The sequence below is a fragment of the Zeus faber genome (genome assembly GCF_960531495.2).
Source record: "Zeus faber genome assembly, chromosome: 12".
Lineage (NCBI taxonomy): Eukaryota > Metazoa > Chordata > Actinopteri > Zeiformes > Zeidae > Zeus > Zeus faber.
In genome coordinates, this window is record NC_137196.1 from 23649534 (window position 1) to 23674533 (window position 25000).

At 46.6% G+C, this 25000-nt stretch overlaps 2 protein-coding genes across 6 annotated transcripts; both read right to left on the reverse strand.

Annotated features, from left to right (window-relative positions):
* Positions 1-331: 331 nt before the first annotated feature.
* Positions 332-12049, reverse strand: LOC307238642 (glutamate decarboxylase 1-like). The gene is made up of 14 exons (XM_080011716.1): positions 11712-12049; positions 10845-11087; positions 8842-8932; positions 3562-3674; positions 3332-3447; positions 2901-2980; positions 2732-2786; positions 2523-2639; positions 2366-2430; positions 2168-2246; positions 1381-1530; positions 1155-1262; positions 978-1067; positions 332-850 (listed from the first exon to the last, which is right to left on the reverse strand). The coding sequence occupies exons 1-14, from the start codon at positions 11899-11901 to the stop codon at positions 677-679; spliced, it is 1671 nt and encodes a 556-aa protein (XP_079867842.1). The 5' UTR covers positions 11902-12049; the 3' UTR covers positions 332-676.
* A 5798-nt stretch (positions 12050-17847) lies between these two features.
* LOC307238453 (uncharacterized protein) lies at positions 17848-22269 on the reverse strand. Of its 5 annotated transcripts, none has more exons than XM_080011433.1 (12): positions 22146-22269; positions 21234-21276; positions 20960-21014; positions 20813-20873; positions 20681-20720; positions 20526-20565; positions 20079-20115; positions 19888-20003; positions 19372-19502; positions 19233-19290; positions 19064-19135; positions 17848-18206 (listed from the first exon to the last, which is right to left on the reverse strand). In XM_080011433.1, exons 1-12 carry the CDS (start codon positions 22151-22153, stop codon positions 18061-18063), a joined length of 807 nt encoding a protein of 268 aa, XP_079867559.1. In that variant the 5' UTR covers positions 22154-22269; the 3' UTR covers positions 17848-18060. The 5 variants fall into 5 exon arrangements, with proteins under 5 accessions (XP_079867559.1, XP_079867563.1, XP_079867562.1 ...); XM_080011437.1 differs by lacking the exon at positions 22146-22269 and adding an exon at positions 21929-22057; XM_080011436.1 differs by having other exon boundaries at positions 18069-18479.
* Positions 22270-25000: the final 2731 nt, after the last annotated feature.

Consider the following 25000-nt stretch of genomic DNA (forward strand, 5'->3'; position numbering starts at 1 on the left):
ACACACACACACACACACACACACACACACACACACACACACCGTGCCAGAGACTGTGCATAAACACCTGCATAGGGTTCCACGAGGGGTCAGTGCACGGGGAACGAAATGTATGCACAACTGCAAGCACCAAATATTCAATATATAGTAATCTTTAATACAGCTGCATTGTTTAATGATACTCTATAATAATTAAATCTATCCTTACGGCTGCGTTTATGTACAGAGACAGACACACAGACACACAGACACACACACACACACACACACACACACACACACACACACACACACACACACAAAGACACACACACACACACACAGTCCTACGATGAAGGACGAATAATGTCGGAGGAGAAAGTAGATTGGACGCACATTACAGGATCACAGCACACATGTTTCACATGTTTGTAACACACACATTTGGGTACCCCGGGGGTCCTACCCTAAGGAAGGAACTGTATTGGAAAATATCGATCCTAAATCCTAAATCCTAAATCCTAAATCCTAGACGCCCCTCTCCTCTCTAGGGTCTGACCAGTCAGTGAAACCATCCAAGCGCTGCAGGCAGAGGAGTCCACCCGCAGCGCTCCCGTTACCCGGGGTCGAGGCCCCGGGAACAAAGCGAAACCCGGAGGAAGGAGATGGACGTCCAGCCCCGGGGAGAACCCGGCGCTCACAGGTCCTGACCCAGCCGCTCGATCTCGTCGATGAGGAAGTCGATGTCGGACTGCGTGGCGGCCGGGTTGGAGATGACCATGCGGAAGAAGTTCACTTTCTGACCCTGAGGCTGGTAGCCCACCATGGTGGTCCCCGACTCCATCATCATGGCCTTGATCTTTGGTGCCACCTGGGAGAAAAAAAAGAGATTATGAATATATATATATATTAGATTATGAATATATACTGTATATACAGTAAATATATATGTATCATGGGGAGGTCCAGATTAACTGATTGATTGATAAGAGCCTCACCCTGTGAAGCTTCTCCCGTCTCTCCTCCCCCTCGGGCAGCCCCCTCAGGCTGGGAGGGATGTACCAGAAGCAAACATTGGTGTGCTGGGGCTGCGGACAAATCATCATACATTTAAAATAAAAAACAAAAACACTTCAGTGAAAACAAACTGTCTAACTGTCAAACTGGCGTCTCACCACTCCATCGAACACCATCTGGTAGCCCTCTCTGTTCTTGATCTTGTTGTACAGGTACTGGGACAGGTCCAGGCACTTGTCAATGTGCTGCTCAAACCCTATTGTTCCCTGGAGACGGAAAAAGGAAATTAACTGCGAGCCCAAATCTCTTGGGGGGGGGGGGTATGCACGTGGGATCCCCCCCACCCACTCCCCGTCTTCTTTTCCCTTCCTCCCCGGGCCTCACCTTGGCCTTCCACATGAGCCAGAACTTGAATATGTCCACGTGCCGGCCGCACTGGATAGCCTTGTCCCCCGTGTCGTACGTCACGTCGTACTGTTTGTCCGGCTGGAACAGGTAGCCGGCGCACATGGAGTTGCAGCCCGCCAGGATCCCCTGAGACGAACACTCATGTTCATTCATACAGCTGACTACACTGTGGTGAGTGTGCGTGCGTGTGTGAGTGCGTGCGTGCGGGCGTATTTGTGAGGGTGTCAGCATGTGTGTAGCGTGCAACATAATGCGGTCCTGGAGGTTTATTTTTTTCAACAATGGCAACAGTGTCAAGGAATAAAAATGTAATTATAAAGAGAGAGAGAGAGAGAGAGAGAGAGAGGAGGAGAGTGTGCGTGCGTGCATGTGAGTGAGTGAGTGTGAGTGTGTGTGTGTGTGTGTGTGTGTGTGTGTTGGTTGCATATCTTTAAAGAAACAACATTGCAAAATAACATGTTATTTCCCATTGCCAATTTTCTTTTTTTTTTAACCCTTTCTTAACCACCCTATCAGATATAACTTTTCTTCTGTTATGTCAGTTGACGTACGTGTGTGTGTGTGTGTGTGTGTGTGTGTGTGTGTGTGTGTGTGTGCGCGCGTGCGTTCGTGTGTGAGCTTGTGCATGTGTGTGCTGATGTGTGCGTATGTGTGCGTGTGTGTGTTCGTGTGTATGTGCGTGCGTGCGTGTGTGTGTGTGCATGCGTGTGTGTGCGTGCGTGTGTGCGTGCGTGCGTGCCCGCTTGCACCCTGCACCGCCCACCTTCTCTCTGACCAGGATGGCAGAGCACTGCAGGGGAACGCCCATCATCTTGTGAGGGTTCCATGTGACAGAGTTGGCCCTGGAGGGTTTCGGTTCAGAGCCAGAATTTAGTCCTTTCAACTCACTGCTTTTGTGCATTTTCACGTGGACGTCCCTCTCAATTCCGGCGAGCGACCGCGCCGGACTCCCGCCACCTACCTTTCAATGCCGCTGAGCTTGTGACGGTGCTTCCTGGACATCAGCAGTCCACCGCCCCACGCCCCCTGAGAGAGAGATGGACCACCTTTTAAAACACAGCCACACGCTGCCACTGCACAAAGACCGGGCCGTGTGAGGGGGCGAGGACGGCGCTCACGTCCACGTGCAGCCACAGGTTGTACTTCTCGCAGATGTCGGCGATCTCGTTGATCGGGTCGAAGGCGCCGTAGACCGTGGAGCCGCCCGTGGCGTTCACGAACAGCGGCACGTAACCCTGCGGCGGCGAGAGAGGGCGTCGACCACGAGATCAGATCAAAAAAAGAAAAAAGAAGACGCTTCATTAAAGGAGGAGGAGATAACACCAACCTTCTGTTTAGCGTCAATGATCTTAGCCTCCAGATCCGCAGGGATGACTCTCCCCCTGCGAGGGAAAAAAACCAAAACAAAAAAAACAACAAGCGGGTGAGCGTGAGCACGGCGCCAAATCACGCGCGCCGCAGAGACAACACGCCAAACACGCCCCCGGTGCCCGTACCTCTCGTCTGTGCTCAGCAGGATCACGTTCTCGGAGCCGAAGCCCAGAGCCGCCCCGGCCTTCTTGATGGAGTAGTGGCTCTGTGGGAAGAAAGAACATCATTATTCGACATACTTATGTAACGCTTTTTTTTATTTTATTTTTTTAATTCAAACGTCAAATTTCAAAGCCTCGTTTGACTCCCGTTTAATGCGCCGCAGGTTCGCCGCCGATAATTCACCAGACGCCGTCAATGGTTTCAATCTACATCCGTCGAGGCAGAACCCCCGCTCCATTAGGATGTCTTAAATGGAGCGTATGTGTGTGTGTGTGTGTGTGTGTTCTTGTGTGTCTCTTTTAGTGTGTGTGTGTGTGTGTGTGTGTGTGTGTGTGTGTGTGTGGGTGTGCGTGTGTGCGTGCGTGTGAGTGATATTTGCAATGCCACCACGTACGTGTTCGGAGGTGAACAGCACGAGGCGCGGGGCTACAGACATGCCCTTTGTCTTGACCTCGGGGAAATACTTGTAACGCGCGATCATCACGCTGTACATGTTGGAGATGGCACCCCCTATGGACCAGAGAGACACACACACACACATCAGCACCACCCGCCGCCGATCGATCGCCGCCCACCTAAAAAAACAAACGGGCGTACGTTATGGGAGTGACACGTTGCGCGCACCTGGTGAGAACAGCCCGTCGCCCTCGCCGCTCGGCCAGCCGATCATCTCCCTCATCTTCTTCAGGGTCAGCTGCTCCATCAGCACGAACACTGGGGCGATCTCATAGGTGAACCTGTCGGCCATCAATCAAATAACCAATCGGTCGATCAGTCGGTCGATCACGTCCACAGTTTTACAAAAACACCCGATAAACGCTTCAGCAAGTCCATTGAAGCCATGCATCCGTCTCTGTTAAGACCCGTTTCCCCTTCTTTGGTAGAAAAAATGTCAAAAAAAATCAAATAAACAATAATATTATAAAGAAAGAACATCAATGTTTTCATCCAGCTTTAAATCCAACCTTTATCTTCTCCAAAATAATTGATATATTTTCTGCTTTGCCTTTGTAAAGCTGCTTCAGTTTGTGGATGTAAAAATATATAACATAAAATAAGTGGATAATGTATGATTTTGTTTCATTAATCAATCAATTTAAGTTCTGCTCTACATAATTTGATATATTTTTGATAATTTGATCAATCTCGGGGGACGCGAGCTGGGGAACACTGGTTTTGGTTCGGAGAGTGTTAAGTTTTTAACAGCATGTCAGAGATTTCAGACGGCACAAAGACAAGTGATTTGAACTGACATAGATGAGCAGCGTCCCTCCTGCACACACACACACACACACACACACACACACACACACACACACACACACACACACACACACACACACACACACATGCATGGACGCGCGCACACACACACTAAACAGACGGGCGTGCTATTTTTATTAGCCTTGCCATAATTCCCTCCATAAGCACAAAGTGAAAAGTGGAGCTTGTGCTGACTGAGCTAATTAAAAAGTAGCTGATGGGACGCGCGAGCCGCAAACATTCATATTGAAATCCTTCCTTACATCACTCAGTGGTTTAATTAAAGCACACAAAGCCCTGATGGTTATCTGTCAACGCTGCCAATCTCCCTGGCAGCTCTGAATGAAGCCCGTTGGACAGCGAGGCGGATGTGAGCGTGGGGGCGTCCCGTGTTTCTGTGCGGCACAGAGTGTGAGACAGTGTGTGCCTGGAAGAGATAACAATTTACTTCACTCTCAGAATTCGCCCAAAGGAGGTGGAGGAGGAGGAGGAGGAGGAGGAGGAGGTGCAGGTGGGGCCTTTTATCAATTTCATTCTTTCTTTTTTTCATGAAGGGACAATAAGTGGTCGAGGAGGAATCGTCAAAGGAGGCGTCGTTCTGGACGAAGGTTCAGCACGAAAAGTCCAAAAGCAGCTTCAGGGTTGGATGAAGCGGATATTTCCACAAAGAGGGGATTTGCAGTTAAACTCAGAGCTACCAATCTCTGGAATTCTTCTCCGGTAGTTGCAGTCGCACACACAAACACGCTCACACACGCTCGCACTTCAAATACCAGTTCGCTTTGGGCAGATCGTTGCCCTTTGTCCAATAAGGCCAGTTACACAACACCACTTTTGTTTTGCTATTATCCCCGCCCACACACACACACACACACACACCCCTCCCTTTCTTTCTCTCTTCTTTATTGTCCTCCATATTAGGCGAGACAAGTTTATTTGTAAAGCAGGAAAATTCAAAATGCTTAAGATCAGACATACTATGTAAAAAAATAAATTAATAAATAAATAAATAATAATAATAATAATAATAATAAAACACAGAAATCAGGTCAAAGTGTGTGCGCTGGAAGCCACCGAGAGACTTATGAGAGCAGCAGTATCTTCAAATCTAGTCTCTGCATAGAGAACTGGAGTGATGTGTCACTCTGTCCAAAATAACCACATAGGGTTCACCACTAAGTACTGTCAGACGAGGGGAAAAGGAAATGTTTTTACAAAATGTAAGACTGTTTTTGGACAAATCATCTCTCTGTTATTATTATAACATCAATAAAGGATCGCAGGTAAGTACTACATATTTGGTACAGGGCAGAGGTACGTATGAGATCATTCTATGAACTGTCGTGTTTATTTTAGGTCAGATATCAAAGTAAGGGATTCGGCACTGGAGTAAATCCAACCAGGACTTTTTCTTCCACAGAGGTAAATACAGCTACATTTTCTTGGCATTCTCTGCGCAGGTAAGTATGAAGGTTAAGTATGAAGGTAAGTACGAACGTTCTCTGATGGGTTTAGGCTTTTATGACATCATAAATGTTAACCCTGACGCAGAAGAACTTGACTTACTTTGACAAAAAGGAAACAGGTGAGGTAAACTCAAATTGCGTTTTGTGTTGAAAACAATGAAGACGTCCTGAATTTCAACGCCTTTTAAGGCCTAATGTTTGTACAGTTTAATTGAGGACAGTTGAAGGACCCGCAGGCACCGTGGCTTTTTGAACGAGAGCGTGCACCATTTTGTGTGCGTGCATGCGTGGAAGTCAAAATGGTAGAATCCGTCCCGAAGTGAAAGGCATCACCAGTTAAACAGGTGATTTGGGGAGGTGTCGGTGGTGGTGGTGGTGGTAGGTGGGGGCACGGCTGAGGTTTAAAAATAGAGAGAAGAGGCCGCGGCTGGGAGAGAACCCCGAGGAATGGATTTGATTGGAACATTAGCTTCCAGTCAATACACCCGGCCTGATTGTGAGTGATGGGCCGGAGCTGGACGTGATGAGCCAAAACAAAGAACCAAAGGGGGGAAAAAAAGGAAAAAAAAGGGAGGACTTCAGCCTGTCTAATTATTTAATTCAAAGCACGCTGCAGGATTCCACATCAGCATAGGCATACTGTAACAACCTAATTCCGATCAATCAACAAGAAAATGTAATTTTTATATATTTTTTTCTTTCTGGGTATAACATAATATATGCGGCACACGAGCAGAAAAACAGCCCGTCCACCTATTTTTTTTTTTTTTTTTTTTTTTTTTTTAATTCTCCTTTCCTCTGTGAGTCATTTCACGCTGTAATGACAATAATGGAGATCATTATCACAATCAGAGCCAATCATTGGTCTTTTCAGGGTGAAAATTACCCCTCAGTCACCTGCCTCTCTCTGGGGACGGCCCCTAAATGCCCTTATTATCATCATCAAGGGCACTCTCTTGTGTGTGTGTGTGTGTGTGTGTGTGTGTGTGTGTGTGTGTGTGTGTTGAGCCCCCCCCCCCCCCCGTCGCAGCCCCTCAAAGGACCATTGACTCGGTCTGTCTCCATGGGGACAATGGAGCGGGAGTGAGTATTCCACAGCTTCCACTGAGCGTCTGCGTTTGTGTGCAGCCGCGGGACATAGAGTGTCGGTGTGGGACCCAGCTGGCCTATCTGCTAAGACCAGCTCCACAATGAGCCTGCGGTCAATGGGCTGGAAAGCCTCGCCACCAAATCTGCGACAGCCAGAGCGGGTGACTTCCTGCCTGCCAGCCTTCCAGCCTGCCTGCCTGCCTGCCTGCCTACTTGCCTGCCTGACTGCCTGCCTGACTGCCTGCCTGCCATCTCCTAAGGCGTTCTTTCAGCCAAGAGATGAGATGGAAAGTACTGCTTGTGAGGGAGAAGGTGGTTTGAGCCACTGATGGAGAAACTGAGTGTCTTCGTCGTCATACTAACACTGTAAACGTAAAACGCAGAGTTTTCCATTTTTCATTGTTTCAACTGACCGCCTAAAAATTGAATGAAAAATGTTGCGCTGCGAAGCAATTCCACGAATCCTAAACATTGTTCTTAGCCAAAGAAAACAAGACTGGATTCAGCAAATATATATGAATTATTAGATGTATATGTGTCGGCTTTCAAACAAGGTGATCTGATTCTGTGTGTGTGTGTGTGTGTGTGTGTGTGCGTGCATGCGTGTGCTTGTGTATGTGTGTGTGTGTGCGTGCGTGTATCCTTGTTAAGTCTGTGTGTGTGTGTGTGTGTGTGTGTGTGTGTGTGTGTGTGTGTGTGTGTGTGTGTGTGTGTGTGTGTGTGTGTATCATTGTTAAGTGTGCGCACGTGGTGTTGATGTGGTTCGCGCCCTCTATCAGAGCAGACCACCATGTAACTCTGACCTGAGATCAATATGCAATCTAACCACCCCTGGGGCTCGACTTTCTTCTGACACGGTGGAGTACAGTACTGAACATAACGGAGCGGGACTGTGACTCGTCAATACGCCGTTTTTTTACGGGGGCCGACAAAAAACACTTTTTACATAACCGCCCCCGCGGTTTGACCCGTTACGTGTCGAGCTGCGGGGAGCTCCCCCCCCCCCCGTGCTACCGTAACGATTTCGTGATCCGAAGCCGTCCCCGGCGGCCGACGAATAGAAAACTCTTCATGCCGTCTTTTCATGGCTCGCAGAGGTATTTCCACATAATATGCACGGTGTACGTTGAAAGGGGGCCGATTATGAAAAATCACTTTTTTTAGTGCTTGTGCACATACATTTGGGTGTCTCATGGAAAACTAACACACAACCTGTGAAATAAGACAACCCAGTCCGTTTTGTTTTTTTGAGCCGCCCGTTTCAACAAAACAGCCGCTCAGCCTCGCCGCCCTGATCGACGTCACCGGGGGCTTCATTCTGATAAGAACCGTCTGAGTAACTCCACAAACAAACCTCTGAAAAGAAAAGAGGAATTAATGCCAACTCTCCGTGAAGAGACGACAGACGATGGAAATGTAAGTAATTAAAAAACAATTCTGCTGCGTGTTTCTGTTGTAGATGTATTTTTTTAATTTTATTTATTTTATTTTATCGATTTATTTATCTATTCAAATCCAAATTTCAAATTCAAATTTTCGCGAAAAAAAAAATTCCCTCGTGGGAGGGTCCTGGTGCACCTCGGTGCGGTGTCGCCGTCTCCCACAAGCTTGGAGCACAGGCAATGAAAGTCGTAACAAACTTTTAAACGAGGCCTTGTTGATCTCATATGAGGGAAGATCAGGCATCGGGGGTTGTTTATTTCTGGCCTAAACATATGTCCGGCATCAGCTGTTGGTGGACTGATAAACGCGCAATCAGTGAAAGTTACAGAGCAGATACAGTGGAACCCGGAAGCCTTGCTCAAACGCCGTTGGCTCAGTGCTCAGACCCCGTTGGCTCACATAGCTTGGAGCCTCAGGAGGGGGTGGCTCCTCCCAAAAAAACAGCCCATTTTGGAACAGGATGGTATAGAGGTATGTGAGAATGGCTAGAATGCATAATCTGGGTGGTATTTTTTAGCAAAAAAAACAAAACAAAAACATTAAAAAAAAAAAAAAAACATGTTTATGGGACCTCAGAGACCCATAATAACTTGTGTAAAAAGAAGGTCCCCTTCAATTCAAGAGGGTATGTGAGGTGACTCACATGTTGGTGTTTGCAGTGGAGGTGAGCCACTCCCCAGCCAGACCGATGATGTCCAACCCGGTGGACAACTGGTTGAAGAAGCGCGGGTGACCTGAGGAACAAGCGGAAAGACGCCCATGTTGTCTGATGTGACTTCAGACTGGAGGCTTGACGACGAAGGTCGCTGCCTGTTGGTTTCTCTGCCTGGACAACAGCTTCAGAGGCGCTTGATGAGCGGCTGACACGCAAATTATTCTTATTTCATTCCATGCTCACTCTTTCATTAGTCTGGACTTTTGTTCATTCATTCATTCATTATCATTTATTCATTCATTCACGGTCGTTTGGGATCCCTTTGGTTAATCCGCTGGCCATTGTGCTCGGAGCTACGGCATTAGGAAATCCAATCGAGCGCTGTCCAGTGGCAGTTTATTAAGGCTGATAATAATTTATTAAATGTAATATTTCTGAACTTGAATAATCATCATATGATCATAAATACTACATTTTTGTTATAGTTTTTGACTATCTGTATTCATATATACAGTATTTGTAAGGATAAAATAATGTGGTTCACTCATCATAAAATGTACTCTATTCTCATGAGAACCATACTTATCAATATAACAATCCCTATAAAAAATGCATAATTATATGAAACTGTAAATGTAGTTGATTGATACTATTAAAGAATAGTGGAACAGGCCTTGTACATTGTCAAAGAGAGGAGGGGGAGGAGGGGGGGATGGGGGGCAAGCCTCGATCCGAACTGCAAAGGCGTTTGACGATAAATTCGACCACAAAATGTTTAAACTTCAGCCCTTCCAGGGTCTTAATGGCCAGTGAACTGGATTGCAGACATAACACGCTGCATGATATAAAACCCACGGGACAGTTTAAACGTTGCGTTCCTAACAGCTTGAAACAGCACATGGTAGGATCCCCCCCCGGGCGACACTTGCTTTAATAAGTCGGTGGGGTGTGGGGGGAGGGGGGGGGCGTGTGAACTGAATTACCAGGAGGACAATAAGCCACTTGCTATCTACAGAACAGCTTCTTTCGGTTTGTGTTTCATTGATGGCTTTGCTAAATAGTCCAAACCCATTAACTGTGAAGGGGAAGAAAATAATACGACGAATTACAATAAGCAAAATGCCAGTGATGTCCTGATGGACAATACTCCTTTTGGCGAGGTGGAAACCAAAGGTTAAGGTCTCGGTGGGTTAATTGCGTTCCGCCCACACATTCCAATGTTCTTTTTTCTCTGCCTTTGTAATAGCCTTTAGGTCCGCATATTCAAGGAATTAATTTTAAAGACATTTGAAAGGCACAAAACACAGAAAGTTACAGGCTTATATTCGGGGTTTATAGCCCCAGATGAGTCACTATATTTGAAGAAAATTCATCATAAAAACTTGGAAGGTGATAATAGAAATCACTATGAATTATAGGCTTTTTTTTTCTTCTTTAAAGTGGTAATCCGTGGGTTGGGTGAATGTCACTGCAAATCCCAGAATTCCATTTCAAACGGATCCGTTGGTTTTTGTTTTTTCAACGTCCAGGCTCACCCTCGTCCTCGCTCCATTTTCTCAGAAAGTTTGCTTTCTTCTGATTGATTGATTTGGGTTTTTTCTTATTTTCTTGGTCACTTGAGGCGGTGGATATATTTTTTCATCCAAGGGTCCAGGTATTTTTTGTGAATGTTCATTCGTATCGACAGTTTACTGACCACAACTAGATGGGCCGGTTTGCGAAATTCACCTTTATCGAGTGCACACTCTTTGCATGCTTGTTGGGAAAGGCCAACCCCGCCACCAAAAATGTAAACAACATGTAGAGGGGGACATGCGTAAAGCAAATATATATTGAATGGTTTGCAGCTTAAAAAACAAAAACAAAGGTATAATATGTGGGATTTATTTAGACAAAATAATCTTACAGTATGGATTACCACTTTAATTGAACATGTTATAAATATTTGATTAATTTAATGTTTATTGATATTCCACTACTGTTTGCGGTACCTGTCCGGACGCCGTACTTGAGCGTGTCCCTGCAGTCCACCAGGATCTGCTCCAGGGACTCGGGCTGGTCTGAGAGCTCCAGGTTGAAGCCCTCCATGCCCTCCAGTAGCTGGTGCGGGTGGTGGAAGTCCAGCACCTTGGTGGAGCGGTCAAATGTCTTCTTGACATAGTTGGTGAGGATGTCCACCACCTCCAGCAGAAACTGGATGGTGGGCTCCTCTCCGTTTTTAGCCGGGAGCAGGTCTAGGCAGAGGGATCGGAAGACAACTTCATCATGGGGAAAATAGGCCGAATTAAGGTCGGCTCTGTGGATTTGAATGGCCCTCACGTGGCCCTTCAAGACCAAACGCCGTGAGGGAGAGAGGGGGAGAGGGGTCATACCGTACATGGCGGGTGGGTCACTCTACGGGAGATGAATAACTTTAAGGTAGTGTTTTTAAAATCCACCATAGCATCACTCGTTGTCATTCCCACTTTTCTCCTTGTCTGACATGTGATCTAATCAACCAATCAGAAGCGAGAAGGATCTACGCTGAACAAATTATGAGGATTAACAACAGAGATGTTTTCCAAAGATTAATTGGACGGTACTATTGTTATCTATTCAAGATTCAAAAGGTTTATTCGTCACATACATATACATATATGCAGTGAAATGTCAAAAATGTCAAATAAAATTATATATATTTATATTGTATATTATCATATATATTTATTCGTTTTTAATATGTGCGTTCTGAAACCAACCCTTAAATGCGTGAACTAATGAGGCATAATTATTATCACATTTGGTTTTTTTTGTTCCTCCAATTTTGAAACCTCCTTACCGTGTGGGTAACCTCACCGTATTAAAAGGTGTTTCCTCACCTCTGGCGAACAGGTTGGAGAAGTCGGTCTCGGTGCGGCGGAAGCGCTCGTCCCTGTCGCTGTTGTCGCACGCGAGCAGGTTCTTGTGGCCCGCGAGCCTCCCTTTCTCCTCCAGGCTGTTGTTCTTCTGCAGGAACCCTAGTGCGCGGCAGGGCGGGGAGCAGGTGCAGTCACTACACAACATCTCCATTCCGTTAAAAAAAAAAAAATATATATATATATATATATAATAAGAATTAAAATATATATATATATATTAAAAAAATTATCTATATATATACACCAAAAATACCAAAAAATAAAATTAAATAACACCAAATTCAAAAATATCTAATTTTCCCAACCAGAGTTAAATATAGCTCTGTTTGGTGTCAACTATAAACCACACAGCTCTTGAATGACGCTCTGATACGAGGCCTTTATATATGCGCACACACACAAAACACACGCACACACACGCACACGCCAACATCCTGTGCAAGAAGATAGCACGCGTGGCGCAGTCGCCCCCCCCCACCCCCCAAGCCCAGTATGTGACATCTGAAACAGTTCGCTCATGCGGAGGAGAAGGGAAACACCCAGTCGCTCGGGTTCCAGCGGCGGCTCTTCATTCCGACCGATCGACCGAGCGACCGGCCGATCACGCCCGAGCTGACAGGGTGGCCGGCGGTGCGCGGGGATCCCCGCACGGCCCCGACATCCAGACACTACAAATTGGGATTAATGAAGTATGCAGACGCGTATCCGCTCGGGAGGTGCCCGCCTCTCCACCGCGACCCACGGTCGCGTTTATCATTTTCTCCAGCCTCGTAATGTTATCTTTCAATCCGCTATTTTTTTTGTCTGCTTTGCAAAGGCCTTCTACTAGGAAACATACCCCTAGGCACGGGTTTAGACCCTCCCTTTCCCCATGCTGTCGGTAAAGAAACGAAGGACACTTCATTTGGCTTAGTAAATATTATTCGTTATTAATTTATTTGTGTGTATTCATTTATATTTCTATGATGGGTGTTGAGGGATTTCACATTAGAAATAATCTGGAGCCACAGTAGTAAGGAGTGGATACATCAGCACTGCTATTGTGTATTTTTAGTGGAAATGTATTTTATTGCTAAAATAATAATGTGGTATCTTAAAACCACTGAAACGAATTCAGTCTTTTCACTCGGAGAAAATGTGTTTTTACTAAATGGTTGAAGTGAACCGATTATAATAAACACCGCGTTTATAAACGGCACCATCAAAAGCTTCAATAGGCCCAATCCTTGCATGGAAAATAGTGATTCGGTGAAATTATTTACACATTACCATCGGTCCCATCGGTGAGGGGTGCAACCTAATTTTCCCCAATGTGTGGCGAGAAATGTTTCCCCTTCTTGATGGAAAGGAAGAGACGCGGGGGGCGTGATCCGGGGTTCGCCCCATCAAACCTGCGGGCTAATCGCCACTGACCTTTGGAAGATGAGAAGGCGCGGAGACAGACATGGATGGCCGTACTGTAATAGCTGCTGTAGAATAATAAAGCTTTACGGCCTCACAGTACATTTATTCTCAATTGATGTATTGGTTTTGGGGCCTTATTAAAAGGCCGAGAATCCCGATGAAAGGCCTCAAAAACCAAAGATGTGTCTGGCACAAACGGTGGATTTTTTTTCTTTATTATCATTATTATGTTTTTTTGGTAACGGTTTATAGGCCAAAAAAAAAAAAAAAAAAAAACTTACCACAAATCTTCATCCCCAGTTTCCGTGTGCACCCATGCATCCACGCATGGTCGTAGGCTAAAAACAGAATTATTTGGGAGAGGTTTTCAATTTCTCACGGGAGCACCGGCGCGCGCATGGATTGGACAGAAATGGATGAGAAGCCGGAAAAAGCTGGAAAAAAGAAAAAACCCAAAACAAAACAGAAAAGCGCGGCGGAGAAAAAGCTGCAGTGGCGCCCACGCGTCACGGGTGTTTTTTTAATTTTATTTTTTATTTTTTTTTTGGGGGGGGGGGTTGATGGTGATTGCTCGTCCAATCAATGCGGGTCGAAAGCGGCCCGGATGGCGGAGGCCCGCGCCGGCGGCACGCGCGCGGCCGTGGGGCGGACTGAAGTTAACACCCGTGAAATGAGCTCGCGCAGGACGGCGGGAGTTAAATTGGGTGAAACGCGGCGTGAGGCGGCGCGTGCACGAGCCGTGCGCGTCTGACTTGCAGCGAGAAGTCTGGAGCGAGCTGGGTGGAGAAACTTTGTGGCGGCGCGCTCAAAACACTCGCACACACGCGCGCGCGCACACACACACACACACACACACACACACACACTCTCTCTCTCTCTCCTTATCTCTCTCAGTCGCGCTGTGTTTATCTTTGTCTCGTACACACGCGCACGCACGCAAACACACGCCCGCACGCAAGCAGGCGTGCACACAAACGCTCGCACTCGCGCACGCACGCACGCACGCACACACACACACACACACACACACACACACACACACTTTTTACCCCACTCTCTTTCACACGCACGCACACGCGCACGCACACGCGCACACAACTCAAGCCGCCGGGCGTGAGATGGAGCGTGGCAGGGAGATAATGACAACATCCAGTAGCAACATGCACGAGCAAGCCAGACCAAACACAAACATCTTTTTGACGGGCGGCACCCCAACCAAATGCATGTGAGAAGCAGGTCTGGAGAAATAAAAAGATATGTTTTCATACCAAGCGTATAATAACAACAACAACAAAAAAAGAGCTTCAGTAATTAAGAAACGCAAAATGTGTCTAGAATATTTCTTTCTGTCTAATATCCGGAGTCCCCCTTTGAAAACGTTGATAGCGTTTGGCTTCAAAAGGAGAACCCCATCACGGATTCAGAGCTGCAATTATCTCGTTATTTCCCCGCATAAGTGCGCAGATGGCAGCTCGGGTGATGAAACGGAATAGGAGTGGAATTGGAATTTGGATTCCAAACATCACCACTGATTCGATCATTCGACAACGAGGTAAATCATACCCAGTCAATCTGAGAAATAAATACATATATTCTTCAGTGAAATAAACCACTGGAGAATGTGGACACGGGCAAGCGTTGTATTTATTTTTGTTGTCATTTATTTAAAATGAAAACGTACCAGCGGCACCATTAAAAATCTATTTCCCTTTCAGACTATTTTGAAAAGCCCGTACGCTTCACACTCCCACGTCACGGCCCCCGTGTGTGCGTGTGTGCGGTTCCTCGGCCTGATGCACCGGACAGCGGCTGATGGCCCCGTTTTTAACCCGATTGATTAACGACGGAGCCCGCGCGGTGAATGGCTCCGGGTGAGAAGTGGGAGAAGAGGGTCGTGTATAAAAAAAGAGAGAGAGAGAGAGAGAGAGAGGTGGAACAAGAGGGCGGCGGGGGTGTGCGTGCGTGTGTACCCTACTTGTGGACGCAGGTCTCAGATTGGCGGTGTTGGGGTCCTGCTCCCCGCCGGTGGCTGTGGGCTCGGACGTGGCCATCGCTCCTCCGTTAGACCCTGGTTTTTGGGGATCTGATCTTCGATGGGAAATAGGAATTCTATACCGGGCAACTGCGGACAATTCACCCTGGGGTTAGAGCGTCGATCGGCGACGTTTTCCCAATACACACATGGAGCGACATATATTTTAAAATAAAATAAAAACAACAGCGACAACGAAACAAAAAAGTTTAAAATCCCTACATTTTAAATCAAATGTATTATTGTCTTAGAATTAGTGACGGGCGCTGGGGTCGACGCGCGCCAGAGAAGAGAGACGCGCTGCACTACAACGCACAATGGATAAAACATTTCACACATTTTTCTCAATTAAAAAAAAAAAAAAAAAAGCATATCTTAGAATATGATATTAAACGATTTCATATTTGAAACCAAGTTCGATTTAGGCAGCCGACTAAACAACAACAACAACAAAAATAATAATCAGACATGGGCGAAGGAGCGAAATTTCACACGCAACAATTTATTGACTGAGAGAATCGACATTTGGATGAAGTTGAGCTTTAAACGCGCACGTCCCAGCCTACCATCACTCAATGTCACGGGAACACGCCGAGGCGTGGGCGCGAATTCGCGTCGTCACCCGCGACCCACTTGAGACTAATGACTTTTCAACGGCGCAAATTAAGCGGAATTCGTTTCGTCTGTTTAAAAAAATAATACTTGAAAAAAAACAATTTCCAACTTAAAATGCCCACATGGCAGCGTGGTATTATTTCCCGAGGCAGATCTCGATATTAAAACATCATTATTGCTACAGGAGACGGAACGCGCCCGTTTGAAACATCACATTTCTGGTCGTAATATCTAACATTTTACTCTACTATAATCGCCCCGTTGGAGATGAGGTGAGGAGGAGGTGGAATTTCGGCATCTTACCGTGCGCAGGCTCACAGGTTGTCGCGGCTGTCGACGGAGCGACCAAATATCCAGCCAAGGCGCGACAAGACACAGTCCAACGGCAACGGCGGCGGAATACCAATAGGGCGCAGTGACCCTTTCTCCCCCAAGAAGATTTTATTCTTTATTTATATCTCGGCTTCGCTCGCCCATTTATATGCGCCTTGGACGCACGCACGCATGAGTCACCGCCTTGCCTCCCCCTCCCCGACGTCCCCCACCCCCCCCCCCCCGGATGCCGTTGAATCCCCTGAAAGTCGATCAAAAGCCCCAAAGAAAAGCCCCGGTGACGTACGAGCGACCCCGCGGCTTTCTGCGAGGCGGGCGGTCCGGGCGCTCGTCCATCTCGAGTGACCTTGGGGATGGGAGGACGTCGACTGACGTGTTGTCTTTCGAGGAAGTTCAAACATCCTGCTGAATAACAGCTTATTGTTCTGTTTATCTGGAGGCTGTGGTCCTTAATAACCTAGGGGTCCGGGGACCCCCCCCTCAAGAGGTTCCAGGGGTTCCCCGGAACAACTATAACAAAAACGATCAAATGCTTAAAACTATTAACTATTCATAATTTACAAGACGTTTGCACAGTGAGAGAATGTACAATGATGACTGATTTTACCTGTTATCTCCATATAGTGTATTTTGGACATTTTGGATGATGTCTAACAATAAAAATGATTCTCAGATTGAGGTCCCAGAAGCAAAATCTTCCCTGGGGTCCAGGGCCTGATCAAGCTGAAGGCCCTCCGTGTGGGAAAAAAGGTGGAGAATCACCGATCTAGAGGTCGTAGGTATTTATGGAAGTTTACCCCACCTTTTGAAGCCCACCCCCTTCCACAATTTAAACGGTAATTTTCATATTCCGGGGGCCAGGGAGGCGGGGCAGGGGAGAGGTGGGGTTCTCTGAAAGCGCCGAGTGCCACACCCCTTCCCCTTATCTGTCCAACGCTTAGCGTGTCGTTAAAAATCGCCCTCCGAGGGACGAAAGCGGTCGCAGGTAGAATTCATCACAATCATAATGAAGTTCCTTCTCGTCCGCGAGCAACAACCTTTTTATAACCTTGACACGGACAATGGCACCGAAACAACCAGATTGGATACAGCCTGTTGGGCTTTTATAGTACCCACACACACACACACACACACACACACACACACACACACACACACACACACACACACACACACACACACACACACACACACACACACACACACACACACACACACACACACACACACACACACACACGTCCTCACGTCCTCACGTGTGTCTCGGTCTGCTGACCGGGCAGAGGCAGGCCATAATGCTCAGTCACCCAATGCAAATGACACAGCCTTATCTGGGATTTACGGGGGAGGTAAATTCTTCACCGTTTGACAATAACTCAAAATATCTGATATTCAGTTATCGGACGCGGCGTCGTCGTGTAAATAAGACCCCGGAGGCTCCGCCATCACAGAGCAGATTAAAATCAACCCTTGTGTTGAGCGTCGACAAAAGGTCTCGATTCTATCTCCCGTCCCCGCGTCTCCTCCCCGTTCCCGAGCCGTCGTCGTCGTCTCCGAAATATGTTTTTACTTGGACCCGGGGTGGATATGAAAACGGGAGCTGTTTGTGGCACGAGCGCCTCTGTTCAAGCGCCCTTGTCATTTCAAGGCCAACGGGATTAAACAGGGCGTCGACGTTGTCAGAATTAAACAGTTTATTTAGAGGGAGGAGGGCGAAATGAACTAGATTGTGCAAGGTACAAGATACAAGCTTGTCTTTAATATGATAAAACCGCACCGAGGACGGACACAGCCGTGGAGTTGACGGAGGAAGCGCGTCTAAGGGGAAAGGGTCGAAGGTGGGCGCGGCCCGGGCCTGATCTCCGGCTTCTCTCCTTCATCGTCATCATCATCATCATCATCACCATCATCATCATCACAATCATCTTAGTCGTCATCTTCCTCTGAGGTTGAACTCGGAGATGAAGCTTCATCGCTCTCTGAGCCATCATCTTCGGCATCTCCGTTGTCATCATCATCATCATCATCATCATCATCATCATCATCATCATCTTCCTCATTATTTTCTCGCTCTAATAGAAAGAAAAGGCACAAAACCAAAGAAAAAAGGGCACTGTGGGAGCTTGTATAAATGTGGGAGCTTGTATAAATTCCAGGTGGGCTGCAGGTCGGGCTTGGGCGATTGGACGTATATAAGTCTGTCGGCGGTTGGTTTTTTTTTCGGGCTATTTTTGTCCTTTTATTTAACTCATTTGATGACCTGTGAAGCACAATTCAAAGCGTGCGCGAACAGGAACTGGTATTCCGCGTCGCCGCCTCAACCGTGCCCGGTGCTCTCTCCCCGCCTGGAGAAATACACAAAAAAGGAGAAATAAATCACCGTGAAGCCCGCTTCCAGGTTGCCCTGAAACGGGCTTCCTCTCTTTCTTTCTTCCCTTGCTTCGGTTCAGTTTGGTTCAGATATTGGTGGAGCTTCCTGGCGCGGGCGTTTTCGGGGCTAATTACACAATTTGCTCCTTTTATCTTTTTGTATTTTGCTATCCTTTGAAAACGCCGCATTAAGCGATTGTTTTAACCGAACCTCCGCACTGCAGCTGGTGAGACCCGGTGAGACCCGGTGAGACCCGGTGAGACCCGGTGAGACCCGGTGAGACCCGGTGAGACCCGGTGAGACCCGGTGCTCCGTCCCGGGCCACGTTTGCAAAGACGGCAAATCACTTGTTTTACGTCCTTTGGGCATGCGGGTTGCGTTAAAAAAACAAAATAAACCCATATAGGATTGCAGAGGGGGAGGGAGACAGGGGCGCAAGGAGAGGCAGCTTTTCCCACAGCGAATACATCGGCAATCACCAGTTGTTGGGCTGACGGTTGCCGGACGGAAAAGTTTGACATATCACCCAACCCCGCTGCAGGTGCGGGAGGTTCCGACCTTCCAGCAGCTTCTCCCGAATCAGCGGCAGGAAGCGTCTGGCCTCGGGATTCTCCGGCTCGTAGATGAGAACTGGAAAGGACCACACAGGCGGCGGTTGCTCATTCAAATTCCCACCGAGCGTCGCCGCCGTCGGTGGAGCGACAGGTGACTGATGTGAAACACTTACTCATCTGACACAGTTTGCCGGCCAGCGGAAAGTCTCTCCCCATCACGGCTCCGAGGAACTGAAAAGCGTTGCAACACACCGGGCGTGAGTTTCGACCGCGGCCGAGCGGAGGAATCGTGTTTCGGGTCCGTGGCTTTACCTCGCCCATCAGCTCCAGCGGCGCCCTCCGCCGCCCCCGCCCGCACTGCTCATCCTCCGCCCGGTCTTCCCGGCGATGTGGTTCGGGTGGAGGAGAAGGCTCTGCTGGTGGAGCAGCTTGTGCGTTTCCCCCTGGCAAACAAACGGGCGTCGTTATTGCCAGAACTTTTTTGTTAACATACTTCCTTACACCACCCAAATAAATAATAGAACATTTATAAGGGGCAACACTGCTGATGGTTGAAGCAATGACATAATGACAATCCCACTCCCAATTCAGGAAAGCCATCCCATCAGCGGTTCTGTTGATTTTACTTATCCGGTGACGTTCACGGGCAAATTGCACAGCTAGTTACTAACATCTAACATCAATCATCGGTTGGTCTGTTCAAGAACTGTCACTTACTGAGCGTGATGTGATATCTCTTACATGAGACTGTGTTTTACAACACATTTAGACTGACGAGTGGTGGAGTCACTTGATGATAAAGGTGTAGGCATTGTAGCCTTTACCCACCTGCCACCTCCGAAGACGCAGGTTCCACCTCTGACGCCGAAGGCGGTGGTTTCCGTTTTTCTTTCGCTGTCAGGTCTCGAATAGGCACCGGCGTGGGACCGGCACATTCTCCAAGCCTACAATCAAAATATTTGAAGTTATTATGCATGTGTCATCCTCTCATTGCCCCTGTTCTCACTCTGACTACAAACCCTGTTGTGACGTCCATGGATTCCTCAGGTGCGGGTTCTGAAATAGAAGCAAAGATAAACACGGGCACAGATTCAGTCAGGAATTATTGTCCTTACAGATTTTAAACCAAATATTGAAACAAGTGATGGGACGGCAATATTTTTGTTTTTCAGCACATCAAGCTAAGTGGCAATATGTTGGAACGTGTGTACACAGCAAGCCGAAAGCCGACTTGACACACAGCATCTCTAGATGACGGAATGCAAGCACTGGGGATCAATTTGACAAGGTGCTGTTTAACCAGCATCTGACGGAGCAGCAGTGGCTGTCGCACTGCACAAAAAGGCATTAGCGACACCTCAAATATTGCCAAATTGTCAGTGGTTGCACGGCGGACCAGTCTCCACTCCAAAGCAGCGAGTTCAATGATCTCCCAAAGCAAACTGAGGATGGAACCTTCACCTCACCTCCGTCAAACGACACCTGGGCCCTCACAGATCCACACCCCTGTAGACAGAAGACGTTTTTTTTTTCTCTAATTCCGTTATGTAATATAGAAAACTGCAGCTGGCGGTCACATTTATTATAATGCCATTGTGATCCATTGTACTCTCCCGCCCACCTGAATGGAACGCGGCGACTCACGGGCCCGGAGACTCCGTCTGTGGAAAACGAGACCATTTGGGTCATCACATTATTTAGTCGATCAGCGTGTCACGGAGGCCAAAGTTTGAAGGGATTGAACTTTTCTCACCGAGGTTTATCCACGGGACACTTTTCCTTCACAATGTCCGGAACACAAGCAGCCCGATTCGCTATAGAAAGCAAAGGTGGGCGTTTCCAGAGGTATACATGTATTTTTATTGTTGGAATAATTTATCTTCACTCAAGTCTGACTTACCTTTCTTTCCATCAGGTTTTTGGGGCATTTGGGTTGAGGTAACTGCTAACAGAACCTACGATTGAAAGAACTTTGAATTTTACAAACCTTACATTTAATAAATTGTACAATCTATACTCATTGCATTAAGAAAAAACTAAATGGAACAAACAACGACTGAATATATTTGAAAGAAAAAGGTAAAAAAAAAAAATGCAAATCTGATAAGATGTGATAACATGATAAATAACAAAAACATTTTAAAAAATGTCCTTGATGGTTGTTTTGTTTTTACCTGTTTCTGTAAAGTCCTGGGGGATTTCCCAAAACATTGTAACCTGAAAACCACATGAGAGCAATAGAATGAATAATAGCTTTATGCTTCATGAAAACCGCAGTGTTTAAGCACGCAAAATACATATATTTGGGCTAGCTCAGGAATTATTGTAATGGTTATATTAAAGTCTGAAATTGTTCATCACTACTCATGTGATTCAGGCATGTTATCTCCGCTTTTCTTCTGACCAAACAAGAACTGAAATGTTGTCTCAACCAGATAAAAAGTGATTTAAAGTGAAATATTATTAAATAAAACCCTAAGTTCTGTTTTGTTATCCGGCCACATTTAAAGTGTTTGGATAAAAACATAAAAACAAACAAACAAAAAAAAACTAGACAGAAAGATGAATAAAATGACCACTGACGCCAATCCTCAATTGTTTTTCGCGACCAAATTTAAATACGTTGCGTTCAGACACGTTCTTTCTCAAGGAGAAGCCCAAAACGGCGTGTTCGTCCTATTCCGGGATAGGGACAAAGTTGACGCACACGACAAGCAAACGATGAACCGTAACAGCCGCTAACCAGGCAAGATAAAAACTTTATCAGTGTCCGAAATGCGGGCGTCACAGCTGCGTACAAACAGTGCCGCGTCGCGAAAGCGATAAAAAAAAAAAAAAAAAGATTAAAACACACAGTGCACACACGTACCCGCACAGTTAGCATGGGGTAGCGCGATGCTAACTGCTAATAGTGAGCCCATGAATGTCAACTGGCTGAGGAGCGCAACGTTGTCGCCTCGTAGTTGCACCGCGTCGCTGTTTCCGAAATAACGCTCCGTTTCCAGCGCCGTTGTCCGTCGCCAGCCCGGCTTTACAACGCACATGCCGCGGACTTCATTTCACGTTGACCTTAGTCGAACGCTCACCTGCTCATCGGGAGCCCAACGCTCCGTCTAAACGCCGGACGCGAGAGCCAAACAAACTCCCGTCGCCATGGCAACGGCGGCGGCCTCTCCCCCTTCCGGGTCGACGAAGGTGAGCGCGCGCCGCTCCTCCCCGCCGCGTGTCACCGCTTCCGGCGGTGACGTCACGACCCGGCGCTGATGGGAAGAGGTGCTGACTGCACACGCGCACGCGCACGCACACACACACACACACACACACACACATACACACACACACAAACATACACACACACACACACACACACACACACACACACACAAACAAACACACACACACACACAAACACACACACACACACACACACAAACACACACACGCACACACCTTTTCAGGGTTGTGTTATAATGTCGGTGGGACACCTGCAGTCAGGCTGACAGGACGGGCCCTCGGACCCACGGGGACAGCATTTGGGCGAGGAAAAACAGGAAAAACAGCCCGATTGGCCTCCGCACCACACCCACACACACACACACACACACACACACCGACACACACTCCCTCTGCCTCTCTCTCCGTCCGTCTCTGTCTCTCTCGCTCTCTAAGTCTATAGAGTCTATGTCTCTCTCTTATGTGGCACGGTGGCGCAGTGCATTGCACTGCTGCCTCACAGCAAGAAGGTCCTGGGTTCGATTCCCGCCTGGGGCGCTGTTGGCACCGTGCTCCGGCGGGTTATCTTCCAAAAAACAGGAGCCTTTCTGTGTGGAGTTTGCATGTTCTCCCCGTGTTCACATGGGGTTTCCTCCACCTCACGTCAGTAAGGACCCCCACTAAAAACATGCATCCATCATCGTCTGACCAGCGATGGACACTTATCACCTGGTCCCCGGGCGCGTCCACGTATGCTGCCCACTGCTCCTGGCTGTGCCCCCAGAGGAAGGACAAGCCAGGATGGGTTAAAAGCAGAGGAGCCATTTCACCGGCCACCATCAAGCGTGTGTGTGTGCAAGCATGTGTTGTGGAGTGTCGTGTGACAAATAAAGACTGTTTCTTCTTTCTCTCTCTTTTGCTGTCTCCCCACGCAAAACACACACACACCGACACACACTCCCTCTGCCTCTCTCTCCGTCCGTCTCTGTCTCTCTCGCTCTCTCTCTTTTGCTGTCTCCCCACGCAAAACACACACACACGCACACACACCCACACGTGCACACGCTCTTTAATTAGCGGCTGCAACGAGGCCTCTCGGACTGAACGCTCCTGGGAGACCTTTCATGCACATCGCACATCGCACTGACATGCTGCTGATGTGTGGCCGTGAAGCCAGGGGCAGCAGAAAAAGAGAGGTAGAACATATTTTTCCATCTTATTATTATTATTATTATTATTATTATTATATTTATTATGATCATTATCATTATCATTATTATTAGGCAGATGATCCACTCTGGGGCGTCGCCGACCCCTAACGGGAGCAGCCAAAAGAAGAAGATTATTATTATTATTATTATTATTATTATTATTAATATTATTATAGCCCGTAGCCCTGTTGTTATTGTTCAGGTGAAAATTCTCTGAATTTCGAAGCCTTAAACTGTCTGGAACACCAATTTCTGCATAACACACGCACACAGTTACCGTCTTGTTTGAACTGCACTGTCACAAAGATCTCGTGCTTGAAGTTTCATCCAAATCGGTCCACATACGGAGCAGATAGTGAAAAAAAAAGCCAAATTTAGATCAATATTACAGAGACGAGCCAATGCATTTGATGCCGAAATATGTCCAACCTGGCTAAAACTATTTGGAAGACATACTTCGGCATCGCCTACGAACACGGTTGAGGTGTCGTTTAAACTGCTATGTCACAAGGATCTTATGGTTTACATTTCATCCGAATCGATCCACATACAGAGCAGACATTAATGAAACCGAAAAAAAACCTGAAAAACTCCAGAAATTTTCAGTTGGACTTGGTTAATTGACAGGTCACACGTTTCATTCTATGATATTTTAAATCTGCGGTGTACATTTCTTTGCCGGATGAATCAAAGGTACAATAAAAAGTAATCCACAAAGATTCGTTAGCGCGTCCACTTGAAAACACTGAAATATACGACTGAGTGATGCGTTCAAGATCCAGCGAGGTGTCGGGAAAATAAAAGCCATGCAATGGTAGTTACTCACAGAACAACAGAACAATGTTTTCCATATTTCTTGGAAACGCAACTTACTGAAAATGTAATCCACATTTTGTAAATCCAAGTGAAAAACTCAACTCAACTTTACAAATAAATTACGTAAATTTTATTGTTATCGTAAATCAACATGAATAATTGACGCTTACGAGACTCAACCTCACCTACCGTAACTGACACTCCAGATGTACTTCAATGCAAAAAGGTAAGATTACAATGACAAGATATAGTTGAAAATAAAAAATAAAATACCTTTTTTGTAATAAATGTCGTGTATAAACATTTTCCTACACCTAAACTTAACACACTTTAATGGAAAGGCAGAAAGTGCTTGTGATATTGACAAATTATTCCATAATATTTCTAATTCCAAATGAATGTTAAAGTTACATAAATGTTGTCTGCATTACGATATAGAATAGTATTCTATTAAACTGAATTGATATTAATATATTAATATTGTTTGGAACTTACAGACAAATACAAACTATAAGCTATTTAGAACAATTATTTAGAACTGACCCATCTCATACACTTGTGTCATCATTGTAACTTCAAATTGCAATTATGTAACTCATGACGTAACTCCACAATGTTTGATGTTAACACATTTAGTATGATGCATTTCACATAAAACAAAAAAACTGTAATACCTACCTAAAATGAATTAGCTGGACCCT

Coding starts and splice junctions, on each gene's coding strand:
- LOC307238642 (XM_080011716.1), bottom strand. CDS start 11,901: ATGGAGATGTTGTGTAGTGACTGCACCTGCTCCCCGCCCTGCCGCGCA. Junction 3,675..8,841: donor TCCACTGCAAACACCAACAT/GTGAGTCACCTC, acceptor GATGGCCGACAG/GTTCACCTATGAGATCGCCC. Junction 2,247..2,365: donor AAGCTCAGCGGCATTGAAAG/GTAGGTGGCGGG, acceptor GAAACCCTCCAG/GGCCAACTCTGTCACATGGA.
- LOC307238453 (XM_080011433.1), bottom strand. Junction 19,291..19,371: donor CGCTGGAGCTGATGGGCGAG/GTAAAGCCACGG, acceptor AACGCTTTTCAG/TTCCTCGGAGCCGTGATGGG. Junction 18,207..19,063: donor TCGGGAGAAGCTGCTGGAAG/GTCGGAACCTCC, acceptor TCTTTCTATTAG/AGCGAGAAAATAATGAGGAA.